This window comes from Cucurbita pepo, chromosome 9 (genome assembly GCF_057944985.1).
Source record: "Cucurbita pepo subsp. pepo isolate OVF chromosome 9, ASM5794498v1, whole genome shotgun sequence".
Taxonomy (NCBI): domain Eukaryota; kingdom Viridiplantae; phylum Streptophyta; class Magnoliopsida; order Cucurbitales; family Cucurbitaceae; genus Cucurbita; species Cucurbita pepo.
This window is the reverse complement of record NC_141806.1, coordinates 5,119,431-5,133,864: the sequence shown is the minus strand read 5'-3', so window position 1 is coordinate 5,133,864 and position 14,434 is coordinate 5,119,431. Positions and strand designations below refer to the sequence as shown.

General features: G+C 36.6%; 2 protein-coding genes across 2 annotated transcripts; one reads left to right on the top strand and one right to left on the bottom strand.

Annotated features, from left to right (window-relative positions):
* The first annotated feature begins 5,033 nt into the window (after positions 1-5,033).
* Positions 5,034-6,197, top strand: LOC111802352 (NAC domain-containing protein 90-like). The gene is made up of 3 exons (XM_023686682.2): positions 5,034-5,249; positions 5,457-5,725; positions 5,800-6,197. The coding sequence occupies exons 1-3, from the start codon at positions 5,048-5,050 to the stop codon at positions 6,058-6,060; spliced, it is 732 nt and encodes a 243-aa protein (XP_023542450.2). The 5' UTR covers positions 5,034-5,047; the 3' UTR covers positions 6,061-6,197.
* Positions 6,198-12,412: 6,215 nt separating this feature from the next.
* On the bottom strand, positions 12,413-14,050 carry LOC111802294 (uncharacterized). Its single transcript, XM_023686605.2, has 2 exons — positions 13,875-14,050; positions 12,413-12,974 (listed from the first exon to the last, which is right to left on the bottom strand). Exons 1-2 carry the CDS (start codon positions 14,005-14,007, stop codon positions 12,577-12,579), a joined length of 531 nt encoding a protein of 176 aa, XP_023542373.2. The 5' UTR covers positions 14,008-14,050; the 3' UTR covers positions 12,413-12,576.
* Positions 14,051-14,434: the final 384 nt, after the last annotated feature.

The following is a 14,434-nucleotide window of genomic DNA, read 5'->3' as shown; positions in this document are numbered from 1 at the left end:
GCTTGGTAGGGATACTACTAGGTCTAACCTAGGTCACCAAATAGTCAGGCTAGTGACACCATTCACGCTCCTAGCGGCCTTATAAGCTTTCTTAATTTCCTTGGGTGCTGCGTGTCATGGTCGTACTTTTTTCAACCATGCGACACCATGATCTTGACACACTCATAATAAGCCTTAAGGGGAACTCAAGCCCTATTCACATTTTCACTTGATTTTTTAGCTTCGTTGAACCTAGGTGAGGTTCTCCTTCACGGACCGAGCACAACTCATGCAAAATTTAAGTTTGTTTGACCAGACACATCGTACATACGTGCATGTTCAATTATCGGTGACTCTAGCCGACTTGCCTCTACACTAGGCTAAGTCATCCAACTTGACCTTGCCTCTACCTTAGGCCAAGATCACTCATTTGCAAAGTCGACCTCATCCCGTTATCATCTTGATTCCCAAAAACATGATTCACACATTGTGATGTCATCCCAAGTCCTAGGATGACTTTGGCCATAATAGCTTGCTCGGATATGTCTATAAAAAATCAACCCATGTGCGAACTGTATTGTCAGGCATCTAGAACTGTATCGTGACATGGATCCTCCAGTGTCCATGCACAACCTTTTATGAACTACATACCAAAGAGCAGGTGCATATATCAACCCCTAACACATGAGTTGGGGCTTAATGTTGACGACACTAACCTAAAAAATCCATCTCAAAGGAAGTATCACGACCAGACCGTGACACACGTATGTGTCATAGGGTAGCTCATTTAGACCACATGACTCAGTGGTAGTGTAGAGTTGACACCATCACACTATTGTGGCAGTGGGACAACAATTGTGCGGCACTTGTTATAACCTAGTGAACAAGTTAGCTACGCAAAAGTCAAATTTTGCAGACAATCTTAATATATGATCTCGCCTGAAGTCACATTTGAGAGAAATGTTTTAGAAAACATGAACCAGATAATGATTTGAAAATAATTTGAAAGAAAGTAATGTTATAGGCTAAAATCGAATAAGTAACAACCACGACTTTGATAGCGTATAACTCGGGCAGAAAAAGTTGACAACTAGTCACATCTCCTATAGTACATTTTTAGGCATTTTAGCGTGGCGAGTGTATACATGGTTTTGTTGAAAGGTCATACACCCTCGTATTAACATAATAAGAATAGTAAAGACCTAACTAGCATGAAAGCATGTAAAAGAGGATTGAACAGTCATGCGACCATGGGTAATACGCCCTAGACAAGCATGACCATGATATTTGACACACGGCCATAGACAATACAATACGTCTTGGACAAGTATGACAATGTCATCCTCCTCCACTTGGTTGGTTGACGTCTCTGTCAACCAACTCTTCACAAACTCAACGATGTAGGATGAGACTGATTTTAGGTCTCTCGATGCACTTCCAGCTAATCTCAACATTAAGAAGTCTCTTCCAATCTACCAGGAGCTGTTGAAAATCACTTATCGGTTCGTTGACTCTTCGTATCTTCTCTATCAAAGTCTCTACTACTTTCTTCGCCATGGAATTCTTTATCGTGGCATGAGGTGTACCACCTTCTTGTGTCTGTCAAAGTCTCTCCTACTTACTAGTTTGCATAACAACGTCTCAAGTTACTGACATAGACAAGAGGGCTAGTCCGCATCTATGAAAGCAATTAGATCATGTATGATGTCTTCCTAACCTTCTAAATTATTTCGACTAGTCCATAGTATTTTCATACTAGTTGTTAGTTGTTGGTTCTTGCTACTTTGCAATTAGAGTTGATCTGACCTCAACTTGATCAAAACTCTTTCTCCATTTTACAATTGTCATGGTCGATGCTTCCAATTGGCCTTTATCTTCATCCGTCTCGGATGGTCTTCTCGAGTAAACACGAGTTAATTTAGAGGTTTGTCTTACCCATTCAATGAAGTGTTGGCTTGGGGTCTACCCCAGCATTGAGAGAGTCGTTGACAAGAGGTTTTGTTGGTGTAATGAACCAATTTTTAACAAATAATTTAGTCATCTAGTTTAAAAGTGAATAAGCAACCACCTAGTATATAATAATCCAAGAATAATTGACAAATAGCCATATTTTCATATTGTACATTTAGAGACATTTTAGCCCTGCCCCGTATTGGAACTAGTATGCAGCCATAGACAATATGATCTAGACAAGCATCAACGAAACATCGGATATGCGGCCACATGAAATACGAGTTGCACAAGCATGACCATGACACCATGGAGGTTTACTAGGTTCTTAGAACATCTAGATGATCTAATTCTCATCTTACATTTCCAAGACGCTTGGGACTAGCTCATCGAATCTAATTCAATTTTTAGGTGCACTCAGGTCTAGACCTCTAATGGCTTGGTCACGATTCTAGGATGCTCTATCTATTGGAAATGTACTCACCTAGGTCAACGTGTAAACCGCTCTATCTCTAGCGCCCTAATGTTTACAAGATAATTCTATCAATTACCTAAAACATAGAGAACATCATGTAAACATTCATGCAAGCTCAACAGGAAGATAGCATCCATCAATCACCTAGAGTAGAGGTCACAATGCTCTATCCTCCTTCCTAGCATAGAGTAAAACATTAAAATCAGTATGCAACTCAAAATCTCATCTTAGGGGTATTTCGATAATTTTTCATAGCACATGTTGCTTATTAAATTTGTGACTACCTAAAGCAAGATACTTACCTACAAGTATTTTTTGAAAATCTTCAAATGATTACTTACCTAGATGACACGTGTCTTTCCAAGTTTTCTTTTCTACTTGTTAGAAGTTCCAATTTTTTGAAATGTCTAGTATTGAAATCCGAGTGAAAAATTGACACACGAGAGTCGAAATGAGCCAAAAAAAACCATCTCACACCCCTCCATGCACGACTAGAGGTTTCCCACTTGCGAGTAGCTCACGTGCTTAGAAGGAGAACTCACTTCCACAACATGTCATGTGGCATTCACGGATTGGCTGCTACGACTTCTACGTCCCATATTCGAACTCTAGGGACATAACTCTCGCAGAATTTTTTTAGCGCGACACGTGCCCACCCCCTTCGTCCCGCTTACTAGCGGATGCGTGTTCCTTCTCTCTTCAAATGCATTCATGTTGACACATGAAACTTGCATTTGGATTTTTCATGAATCTTTTCTAGATTTCACGTGTGATTTCGTGTTTTTTCTAGTTTCTTCTAATTTTCTTAAATCTTTTATATATAACTTGATTCAACTCGGGTTTTTCACCAAAGTTGAAGATTTTTCCGCCAACTTTCTAACAAAATTATTTTAATTATGTTTCGTTAACTATGGAGAGAAATAAATTTCCAAAGGAGATTTGAAATTAGAAAACACATCATTCTTGAGACTCATCAAATTTCCATCTTGCCTCGAGTCTCCTTAATGTAACTTGTATGAATCTTACTTAGAACAATATACTTAAATTTTAGAGCCTAATTCCACTGTAATCGTTAATGAACTCACTCTCAATTACCGGGTTAAGTTGTAAGTTGAAATAACCAAAATATTCCTTCCCGTTGATTTTGACCATTTTTTCTAATTTTTCATTATTTTTTTTTTATATTTTCTAAATACTTTTTCTTTTTATTCGATCTTAAAATTTGGCCTTTAAGATCCTCAATCAAATCTGAGAAGCGGAGAAAAAAAAAGTTAAAAATTAATTCTCATAGCGTCTTAGATATTACAATTTTTCCTTACAAGATTGACCCACATAAGGGTCGCTTCGATAATGTTTAAATATAATATTTTTATGAGGTATTATTTGGGACAGGCCCATACCACCAGCCTCCCAGAACTAATCCACAAGCACGGGTTAATTACTCATTTAGATATCATATTTTCATATTTTAAGATAAGACCTTTAGGTACCCGACATTTTGTGTATAAATAGTCGGGGTCCATCATGAGCTGTAAGTGAACATAGTCTCAACCTATCAAGTAGGGCTCACCATCACTATTCTTTTCTTTCTAAATAGTACACGAACGTAATAGTGACGTGGTGAGTGCGTTTAAATATGCTAAAATACAAAGACAATGTCAAATCAAAGAGTCTTAGAGACTTCCCACTCTTGTCTTATGCTCTAATCTTTTGCTCATGTATTTGAAATATTCAAACTTTTTTTGAATTTTGTTTCAAAAATAAATCTTTGATTTGTCTTTTGAGGTCGTGTAGTTTACACGTATGTAGTAGTATTCCTCATGCATGATGTCGAAGTAGTCGGATCCTTACCTAAATAATGATTATTTAAAAAAAAAATGGTTATTATATTAACGGTGTCTATTGGGTTTCTAAATTTTTAATTATTTTAGTCAACTTCTCCCTATAGTACATTTTGGGGCATTTTAGCTGTTGCAGGTGTAGACACGATTTTGGTGAATGGTCATACACCCTCCTACTAACCCAATATGAAATGATAAAGACCTATCTAGGATGGAAGCATGTAAAGTGGGTTTGGAACGAGCATGCAACCATAGACAACACCTCCTGGACAAGCAAGACCGAGATATCTATCATGTGGCCATTGACAACACGCCTTGAACATGCATGATCGTGATATCCTCCCCCACTCAATTGGTTGACGTCCCTGTCAACCAACTCGAACAAACAAGACTGTGACATCTATCATCAAATTTATAATTTAAGTTCTAAGCGGTTTTTGAATCAAATTTATAATTTAATTAAACAAAAAATAACCGAGTATTTCCTTTTTTCAACTAGGAAAGTTCCCCCAACCCTAATTCCAATTCTAAGTGTAAAATTAACCACAAACAACAAAATAAATTTTTTATTTTTAGTATTAATTTGAAAATAAAATTACATATTAAAAAAAAAAAATGAAAATTGGGCATTAAGGTTAAAATATGAGGCACTAAGCGTCTATGACCAATTCAAAAAGAGGTCTTATGATGCATAAACATCTCTGTCCTTGTCTTGTTTTTCCAACATAAGCGCGTTGAGCTTGATGTCTACATTTCCATTAACTTATCCCAATATATATATATATATACATATCAACCTACAATGGGTATCACAATGCCAATGTCAATGGCTATCGAGGGAAACGACTCGAACGTTGAGTACCCACCGGGATTCCGCTTCTACCCGACTGAGGAAGAGCTCATTTCCTTCTATCTTCGACACCAACTCAATGGTCAGCTACTCGAAAAGCACCGCGTCATTCCTCTTCTTAATATCTACGATTCCGAGCCCTGGGATCTTCCAAGTAACTACTCACTTTCTCCTCTTCTCTCTTAAGTTCGGTTTAAATTTCGTTAGATTACGTTGTCAATACCGAAGAAAAAGGTTAAAGGGTAAAATTGAAATTTTGACAGTGATATTAATTATTAAATATTTAAAAATTTTAATTTGATCTAATTGGGTCTTTTTTTTTTTTTTTTTTTTTTTTTTTTTTTTTTTTTTTTTGAAACAGAGTTCGCCGGCGAGCTCTGTAAAGGGGACAGCGAGCAATGGTTCTTCTTCGTGGCACGGCAAGAGAGGGAGGCTCGCGGTGGTCGGCCGAGTAGAACCACTGCTACTGGCTACTGGAAGGCTACCGGCTCTCCGGTCTACGTGTACTCCGCCGCCAATAAAATAATTGGATTGAAGAAGACGATGGTGTTCTACAAGGGCAGAGCACCGACCGGAACCAAAACCAAGTGGAAGATGAACGAATACAGAGCAATTGATGATTCCACTAAGGTCCGACACAAATTTGCTTTGTTGATTTCGATTATTGACTCTCGTTTTCGCCGTTTAATCGATTTGTGTTGCAGTTGAGATACGAATTCAGTTTGTGCCGAGTTTATGTGATTTCGGGATGTTTTCGAGCCTTCGATCGGCGGCCAATGGAAGTCATCGGCGATGGTCGGAACAACGCCGATCAGAAACAGAAGGCGGAAGCGATAACGGCGGCGATTTCATGTTCGGCGCCGGCGACTGGTTTCTGCGGCGTAAGTGGCGGTAGTTCGGGAATGGTTGAAGACGAAGAGATTGAAGAGGCGAATTGGGAATGGGATCAAATAGATTGGCCCTAGAAATAGAATCCTAAAATTAAAAGATTCTTTTTAGAATATTTCAGAAATTTGGGGGAGCTTTTACAAATAAACAAAAATTGGAGGACCTATAGGGATATTTTTGATAAATGTTTCAAATTTTTTTTTTTTTTTTTTTTTTTTTTTGAAGTTTATTTGTTTATATTATAATTATAACTTGTAACAACTATGTTACTTAGCTTAATAACAATTGGAATTTTATACAATTCAATTTAAAATATGATACAAACTCGTTACTTGTTTGTACTTGTTGCGATCGTGCAAGATTAGGTTCCCGATCGCTTTTTTTTATCAGGTCTAGGGCTTCTATTGTATGAAAGTAAGAACTAGGTTCTATCGAGTTCATTTTTTTAATTTTAATCATTCGGAGTTTATTTTATCTTATAATTTAGTTCCTCGTAACTCATTTCATACTTTGAGATTCATCGGATAGTTCCCGAACATATTTCTTTCTTTAGGGTTAATTGACTATTGTAGAATCTAGTTGACTATTTACTGTTCTCTACCGTCATTTCAAAACATGCATTTCATACCTATAAGATGTGCGACTTATTATAGATTTCAACTCAGTGATATACTTACCGACCCTATCATAAACTAGTTGGTGATTGTGACCCTCCAGTAAACGAGAGATACATAAATGAACTAAGACCACACATGAATGACAGCAATCCTAAGAATAGAATAACTAAAAAAGACTTAAAAATTTTGAAAGTTACTGCATATATCAACAAAGTGCACCGTCCTTTTTCGGTGGCTCAATCGTACGAATTTCATGGTTTAACGTGCTTTACTTGAAGTAATTCTATGTGAGTGAGGACAAAATATGTTGGAAAGACTCATGTTGGTACGTATGGATAATCTTCACTCTTAGAAGTGAGGAGTAAGTAATATGTCTATATCGTGGGGAATGTCGTGGCATACAGGTGTCGAATCCAGATTACGAAACCTAATTTGAATCCTAGACATGGATCATTACTCTAACTCTCTTAGAGTCCCTGTATAGTGTCATTATCATAAAAGAAGAGAACGACCCTCCTTGCCCCTACTTTGATATTTATTCGACCCTCCTTGCCCCTAAGTCACGAGTTCCTAAGAATAATTGGGAATTTCCTGATAGTTCCCAAATAATATCCATACGACAATATGATATAAACCCATTACTCGTTTGCGTACTCGTTGCGATCATGCATGATTAAACATCATATGTAAAAGAAGAGTAGCATTAATGCGTATAAAAATACTCAGTAAATAATATACACGTAGGTTTTTAAATTTTTAATCACTTTTAAGTATCAGATCTAGGGTTTCTATTATATGAAGGTAAGAACTGGGTTCTATCGAGATAATTTAATTTCTCGTAACTCATTTCATACTTTGAGATTCATTGTATAGTTCTCTTGAACCCATTCCTCTTTTTAGAGTCGTGACTATTGTAGAATCTAGTTGACTATATACTATTGTTTGCCGTTATTTGAAACCATGCATTTAGATCTATAAGATGTGCGGCTTATTATAGGTTTCAACTCATGATATATTTACAAACCGTATCATAAACTAGTTAGTGATTGTGACCCTCGAGTAAATGAGAAATACATGAATGAGCTGAGACGATGAATAAGAGCAATCCTAAAAATGGAATAACTAAGAAAGACTTAGAAAAAAATTCAAAGTTACTATATATGCCAACAAGGTGCATCTTTCTTTTCTGATGGCTCAATCGTACGAATTCATGCTTAAGCGTGTTTTACTTAAAATAATTCTATGTTGGGTGACCTCTGGGAAATTTTCCTATGACGTGAGTGAGAACAAAATATGTTGGAAGGACTCGTGTTGGTATGCAGGTATAATCTTCACTCTTAGAAGTGAGGAACAAGTAATATTACTATATCGTTGGGAATGCACGGGAATGTCCTGGCATATAAGTGCCGAATCTAGATTACGAATCCTAGACATGGATCATTATAGTAACTCTGTTAGAGTACCCGTGTAATGTCATTATCATAAAAGAAGAGAACGATCCTCATATCTGCCAACTACTTTGATATTTATTTGGACCCTCCTTGCCCTTAAGTCACGAGTTCCTCACAATAGTTGGAAATTTCTTAACAGTTCCCACATAATATCCTTATGGCACCATATCATTGAGATTTAGGACATGACCCAGTCAATGTCAACTCAGGATCATAAAGGTATACAAATGCAGACACTTGCCCTTGGGCCGGTTAACTAGCAACTATTTAATAATCTCCGCATCGTATAAGCACAAAGGAACATGATCGCACGTCATTGTCATCTACGAACATTCTATGTTTCAATAAACCAAACATATAAATTTTTTAATTCTAGATGATTTTTATAAAAAAAAAATACTTAAAAACTATATTTTTGAAGAACACGAATCTAAAACGAACCATTCTTATTCTTAACATGTAGTGTTGAAATAGATCGATCTCTGAAGGATTAGATAATATTTGAATACGGGTCATAGTTAGGTGGGAAAGTTGATATATTTTCGCTCTTCTTCAAATAATTAATGCTTTTCTCTTTTCCATCACAAAATTTGTCAAATGGTCCCGTTGACATTATATCTAAAATTGTCCTTTGACTTTTGTTCATGTTTTTCCACGCAATTTTTTTTAAAATTATTTATTTATTTAGAATTTAGAGCCATCGAGAATCCGACCAACCTGTCCGACTCAACCGAAACCATAAATGCACCGCCCAGTTTGCAGATTGACATTTTCTTTCATTGACTCAACCTAAAAATAGGGTTACTCGCCAGGCTTATAATTGAATCGTATTAATTTTATTCTTTTATTTATGTCTTTTTTATTATTTTTATTAAATTTGAAAATTTCTATTTATTTTTATTCAGTAATTAATTATTATTTAATTTTTAAAAATAAATTATTTTATTAGATGGAATATACAAATAAAGTACGTTCATTTGCTTTTTTCTCAATTATTTATTGTTATTAAATATCATTATACTATTGGTCAACATGAAATAAGTCATTAGAATAAAATATTATTATAAAATAAATTAGTAAAAAAACTAATAAAATTATTATTGATTATTAATTATATACAATAAAATTTATATTAGTATATTATTTAACAATCTATTTTAATTATTTAAAAATACTTCTATTGAGTTGTTGGTATGGTAAGTCGGAGAGTACTAACGTCCCTACAATCAATCTCGATGTTGAGATATAAGAGAAAACGAAACTCATTTAAATATAACTTATTGAATACTCTAATTTTCATTTAAAAAATTGACGGTTCTATCTACTATCCCTATCATTGTATATATTTTTTTATGTGTTAATTTGGATATATCATATCGACCCGACATTCTAAAACCCTAAATCAACCTAGGCTCGTTACCATATGTGTCATTTAAAGCAAAAAAAAAAAAAAAAAAAAAAAAAAAAAAAAAAAAAAAAATTACGTTGCAGACTCGTAAAATTTAATAGAAAACATTTAAATTTAATATGGGTACCTCGTAAAAATTTAAATAAAAGAACATGTTTGAGAAGAAAGAACTTCTAAATCAATCGCTAGAGTTTGTAGTTAAAAGATAAAACAGAAGTGCAAAATACTGTCGGAATAAATAAATGAAGATAAAACAGACACAATGACCATTGCCCAAGGCCATAAGTACTATTGGTTGTCACAATCATTGCACGCTCTTATCTTTAACTCGAAACATATTGAGAAAGCCTGAGCGGTGAAAATACTCCTCCTGTATCAGAGTTAAACGTGCATACAATCACAACAAATATCAAGAAACTAAGGGACCTGTAATCATTTGAAATTGGTCAACTCCCGTGGACACGCAAATATCAAGGGACCTATAATCATTTGAAATTGGTCAATTCCCATGGACACGTAAATTTGTTGTTGCCACAAGTAAAGCCAAAATAGAGTATACAAATTCTTGCATACCCAGACACGTAATTGTCACAACGGTACATCACACGTCTCTAAAGTAATTTGCATGCATACAATTAGGTAAATTACTTAAGTTTACACGTACACAAGTAGGTAGTTGTCTTATATCCTATGTAATTCCATTTACACAACTTCGTAGTTACTACAACTTTCATGCACATAGATTGTCATGACCTGGCTTTTGAGGTTTCGAAAACTCAGACCGTGACTAAAAAGGCAAAGACCAAGACAAATAAAATAAAAGTTGAAAAGATCAAATACGAAAATGGGGTAACATTTAAATCAAATTAAAACAAAAAACAATACCACAATTAAATACAAAATTAAATTTTATTACAAGATGATACTATTTAAATTTATTACGAATGAAAAAATGGGTTTGGGATACATTCACGTAATGAAATACAAAACACTCAAATATTAAAATATTAAAATAGACTGACGTTCCAAAATGACCCCTATGTAACCACACAACTTGAACTCTCCTCTACCTCGACCGGTAGCCTGCAAACAGTTGAGAAAGAAGGGAGAAATGGGTGAGTATAAAAATACTCAATAAGCAACCAAATTATAGGCTCTCATCTATCTTTAACCTAGTAGGTATCCACGGGCTTTACTCTATGCTCTAAGAAGTTCGACCTAGCCTTAACGGGTATCTAAGCATTTAGGGTACCTTAAAGTTCTAAGCGATACTTTAGCTGCTCATCGCTTACGAACCAACTTTGGATATGGAGAAGGTGATTCACCCTTTCTTGGTTTCACAGATCTATCAAATGACAAGTTCCCTCTCTAGTGTGAATTACTCTTTTGTTATTTTGCCGAGTTAGTGTGAAATTCTTGTCCTTGGTTGAGGTGCTACCTCATAGAATTCTCTCTCTTTTGGGGACTGTATGGTGTGTTCTAGCCTGCTCATTATCCATGAGAGGTTAGCTGGTAAACCCTCCCATAAAATCATATAGTCACCCAAGATTGGGGGAGCGACCCCGTGTGCTTGCTAGTTACTAAGATTACTCACGCGATTCTACTCCCCCTTTTAAGACAAATTTGATGAGCATGGGTAATCTCTTGCTTGATTCCACGCCCTCCTTAGGATGGATCTACTGGTTCCACAACCCTCTCTAGAAAACACAACCCTAACCATCTTATTCATGGCTTGACAGGGGATATCGAAGTAAAACTCGACAGTACGGGTATTAGAGTGGAAAGGGTAGGGAGACTCTAATGACACCATTAAACTTATGACATCGTACATACTCTTATGCTCTGAAGAATTATCTTTGTCATTCTTGGATGCCATGAAGATTTACTAGGTTCTTAAGCGCATCTAGGCGGTTTAAACCTTGTCTTTCATTCACAAGACGTTTAGTAACTCCTCGAGCCAATCTACTCTCTAGGATGCATACAGGTCTATATCTCAAATCGCCACTCACAATCCTAGGATGTAGTGTCAAATAAAAACGTACTGACCTAGATCAACATGTAAATCGTGATTGATTGATGCATACATGTGTAACCATTAGAAAAATATTTAAAACATGATCATCTAATACTAGAATCCAAGCTAATCATCAGCTAACTCCACTCTTGACGATCAACGATTGCTATTGCTTGGGCTTGGGCTTTGGCATGGGCTGGGCTGAAGGAGGAAATGAGTTTAAACGTGGGCTGGGCTTAAGTTGGTATGCTGGAGTTGAGTTTGGGCTGAACTGGATTGTGGACTTTCAGTGGGTTACGGGTTAACCTGACCTGACCCGACCCGACTCTCTGGCAACTTTTCCAGTGACCTCCTCCCAAGATCCACAGCTTTTCACCATTGTTGGCCTCTACGAAAATGTCTGGTGCATGAAGGCGAGTCTACTGCCCCTAATAATTGAACCAATTGGTGTCGACAAGTCGATAACCCAACCTAAATGATAGGGGTTGGGTTGGGTTGAATTTATTTTTCTGAACCTGAATTGTTTTGGTTCGATTTTAGATTCATGGAACAAAAACTTCGAGTTGACCCGAACCAAACAAAAATTTACAAAATACATTAAGAAGTGTAGTTTAAACATGAGAATAGAGGGTTCGGTTGGATTGTGAAAATTTTTGGATTGGATTAAGTTATCAATTCAACCAACAGAACTTTTGGGTTTGTCCAAAACAAATCTTTTAACCGGGGTGCACCTCAGATGGCTCAAGAATCATCGTATGCCCCCAAAGACAAATTATTACGAGCCATACTTGGCATTCATGTATCCACTTCAAAAGAAACCTATCTAAAACTACCTATAAAGAGTAGGGGGTCAAATTATTGATGTGATATGGGTCCGAAAAAAAGGGGTTGGTTCTTTGGCAACTTGTGAAAAATCTCGTGAAGATTCCGACAACAATATATATTAATAACAAGTATATATAATTCATCTTTTCCATGGTTACAAACGTATTTAAACTACAACACTTAATCATATTACTTAAACATGAATATAACACGGTGTTAAGACACTTATACTTTCCTACGAGCTCCTACGAGTTCCGAGATTCAAATCTCTCGCCCACTCAAGGAATGCCTATGATGGGAAGCACAGGAAAATAGTAACTTGTAGGTGGAAAGCCCCACTCAGGTGGCAGAGGTAAATCAATGGTCTTTGAATCAGCAACAAAATTTTTGATGGATAAGCACTTTGTGTTATGTTTGCATGTGGAGAAGGTGAGAGCATTGGCAAGGGTGAAGAAGTTGGAGTTGGTTCTCTTGATGACTGTGGAACTCATGCCTTTCCTTGAAGCATAGAGCTGGTGAGGTCCCCCAATAAGCTTGGCTATGCAGTTGGATGGAGCTGCTTCGGAGTCGTCCGAGGCCGTGTCGAAAGGAAGCGTAGTTTTGAATGATCCATTGGCTTCGGTAATTGCAACGCTTAGGTTCTTCATGTTCTTGCAGTTTACTACGATCATGTTTCCTGAAAGAAAAATAAATCTATTTTAGAAACTTTTTAACCGTTCAAAAACACCTTTAATTGTTTAAATACTAGAGTTCATTAAATACTTATCAAATAATTTTTTTTTTTCTTGATAAAAACATGTAACCGTCCAAGCCCATAGTTAGTTGATATTGTTTTCTTTGTGTTTTTCCTCGTCTACTAGGAAGAAGTTTCCACCCCCAACCCCTTCGGTGCTAGTGTTCTTGTTGGCATACTGCCCAAGTTCTAATGCCATTTATATTAGTCTAGGGTGCCAGTATCCTCGCTCGCACACTGCCCAATGTCTAGTTCTGATACTATTTATATCCGTCCAAGCCCACGGCTACGTGATAGTGTCCTTTTTGAGTTTTCCCTTCTAGGCTTCCCCTCAAGGTTTTAAAAAGTGTTTGTCATGGAAAGGCTTCCACACCCACCCCTTAGGACCCTGGCACACTGCTAGATGCCTAGCTTTGATACCATTTGTAACAGTCTAAGCTCACTGCTATGTCCTCTATTTGGGTTTTCCCTAAAAGTTTTAAAACTCGTCTACTTGGAGGAGGTTTGCAAACTTTGGGCTTCCCCTCAAGGTTTTAAAACGCGGCTACGAGTGAGAGGTTTCCACACCCACCCCTTTGGAGGCCCAACGTCCTCGCTAGCACACCGCCCGGTGTCAGGCTCTGATATCATTTATAACAGTCCAAGCCCACCGCTAATAGACTCATTTTTAGACTTTCCCTTATGGGCTTTCTCTCAATGTTTTAAAACGTGTCTACTAAGGAGAAGTTTTCCCACCTTATAAGGAATGTTTCGTTCTCCTCTCCAACCTATGTAGAATCTCACAAAACACGATACAAACAACATGAAATAAAAACAAAACGTAAGTCAAAGGGTTGCAAAGACCTGAGAAATCATAGTTGGATTGACAATCAAGGCAAGAGATGTTGGCCTTCAAAGTGTTGCATTGTGCAAGTTGAGTTCTTGCAAGAACCATGAGCAAGAGAAAAGCAATAATGAAGAGCTTAAGAGAAGCCATTGATTAGTGCTAAAAGTAAGAACATGTGAAGTGAAGAACACAGCATATGCAGGCAGCCCTATAAAGGAAGGCATAAAGGTGATGAAATTACAAAATTTAATGCAAAGTGTCCTACGGCCTCATTATGTAGGTGGTGCTATGCTAAATACCTTTTGGTTTTACTACACTGCTTAGAATCTTCCTAACATGATATGAGAAAATTCAATTTGCATTTAATTGATTTTGTTAAGTTCATCGATTTGGTAAGAATTGCAACGACTTAGTTAAAAAATTTAAAGAACAGCACGGTGACTTGCCCGAGGCTTTGTGATTCTCAACCGTCGATCAACCTAGACGTTCGAAATTGTACCCTAAACCATTCACCTCTCTTAATTATCGAAACTATCATCTTTCTTGTCCTCTAAACGTTTATCGTTTTAATTGAGGA

What these genes read in the sequence shown, in the direction of transcription:
- LOC111802352 (XM_023686682.2), top strand. Translation starts at nt 5,048, where the DNA reads ATGGGTATCACAATGCCAATGTCAATGGCTATCGAGGGAAACGACTCG. An exon ending in CGAGCCCTGGGATCTTCCAA is followed by an intron (nt 5,250 to 5,456) that starts GTAACTACTCAC and finishes TTTTTGAAACAG; the next exon opens with AGTTCGCCGGCGAGCTCTGT. An exon ending in CAATTGATGATTCCACTAAG is followed by an intron (nt 5,726 to 5,799) that starts GTCCGACACAAA and finishes TTTGTGTTGCAG; the next exon opens with TTGAGATACGAATTCAGTTT.
- LOC111802294 (XM_023686605.2), bottom strand. Translation starts at nt 14,007, where the DNA reads ATGGCTTCTCTTAAGCTCTTCATTATTGCTTTTCTCTTGCTCATGGTT. An exon ending in ATCCAACTATGATTTCTCAG is followed by an intron (nt 12,975 to 13,874) that starts GTCTTTGCAACC and finishes TTTTTCTTTCAG; the next exon opens with GAAACATGATCGTAGTAAAC.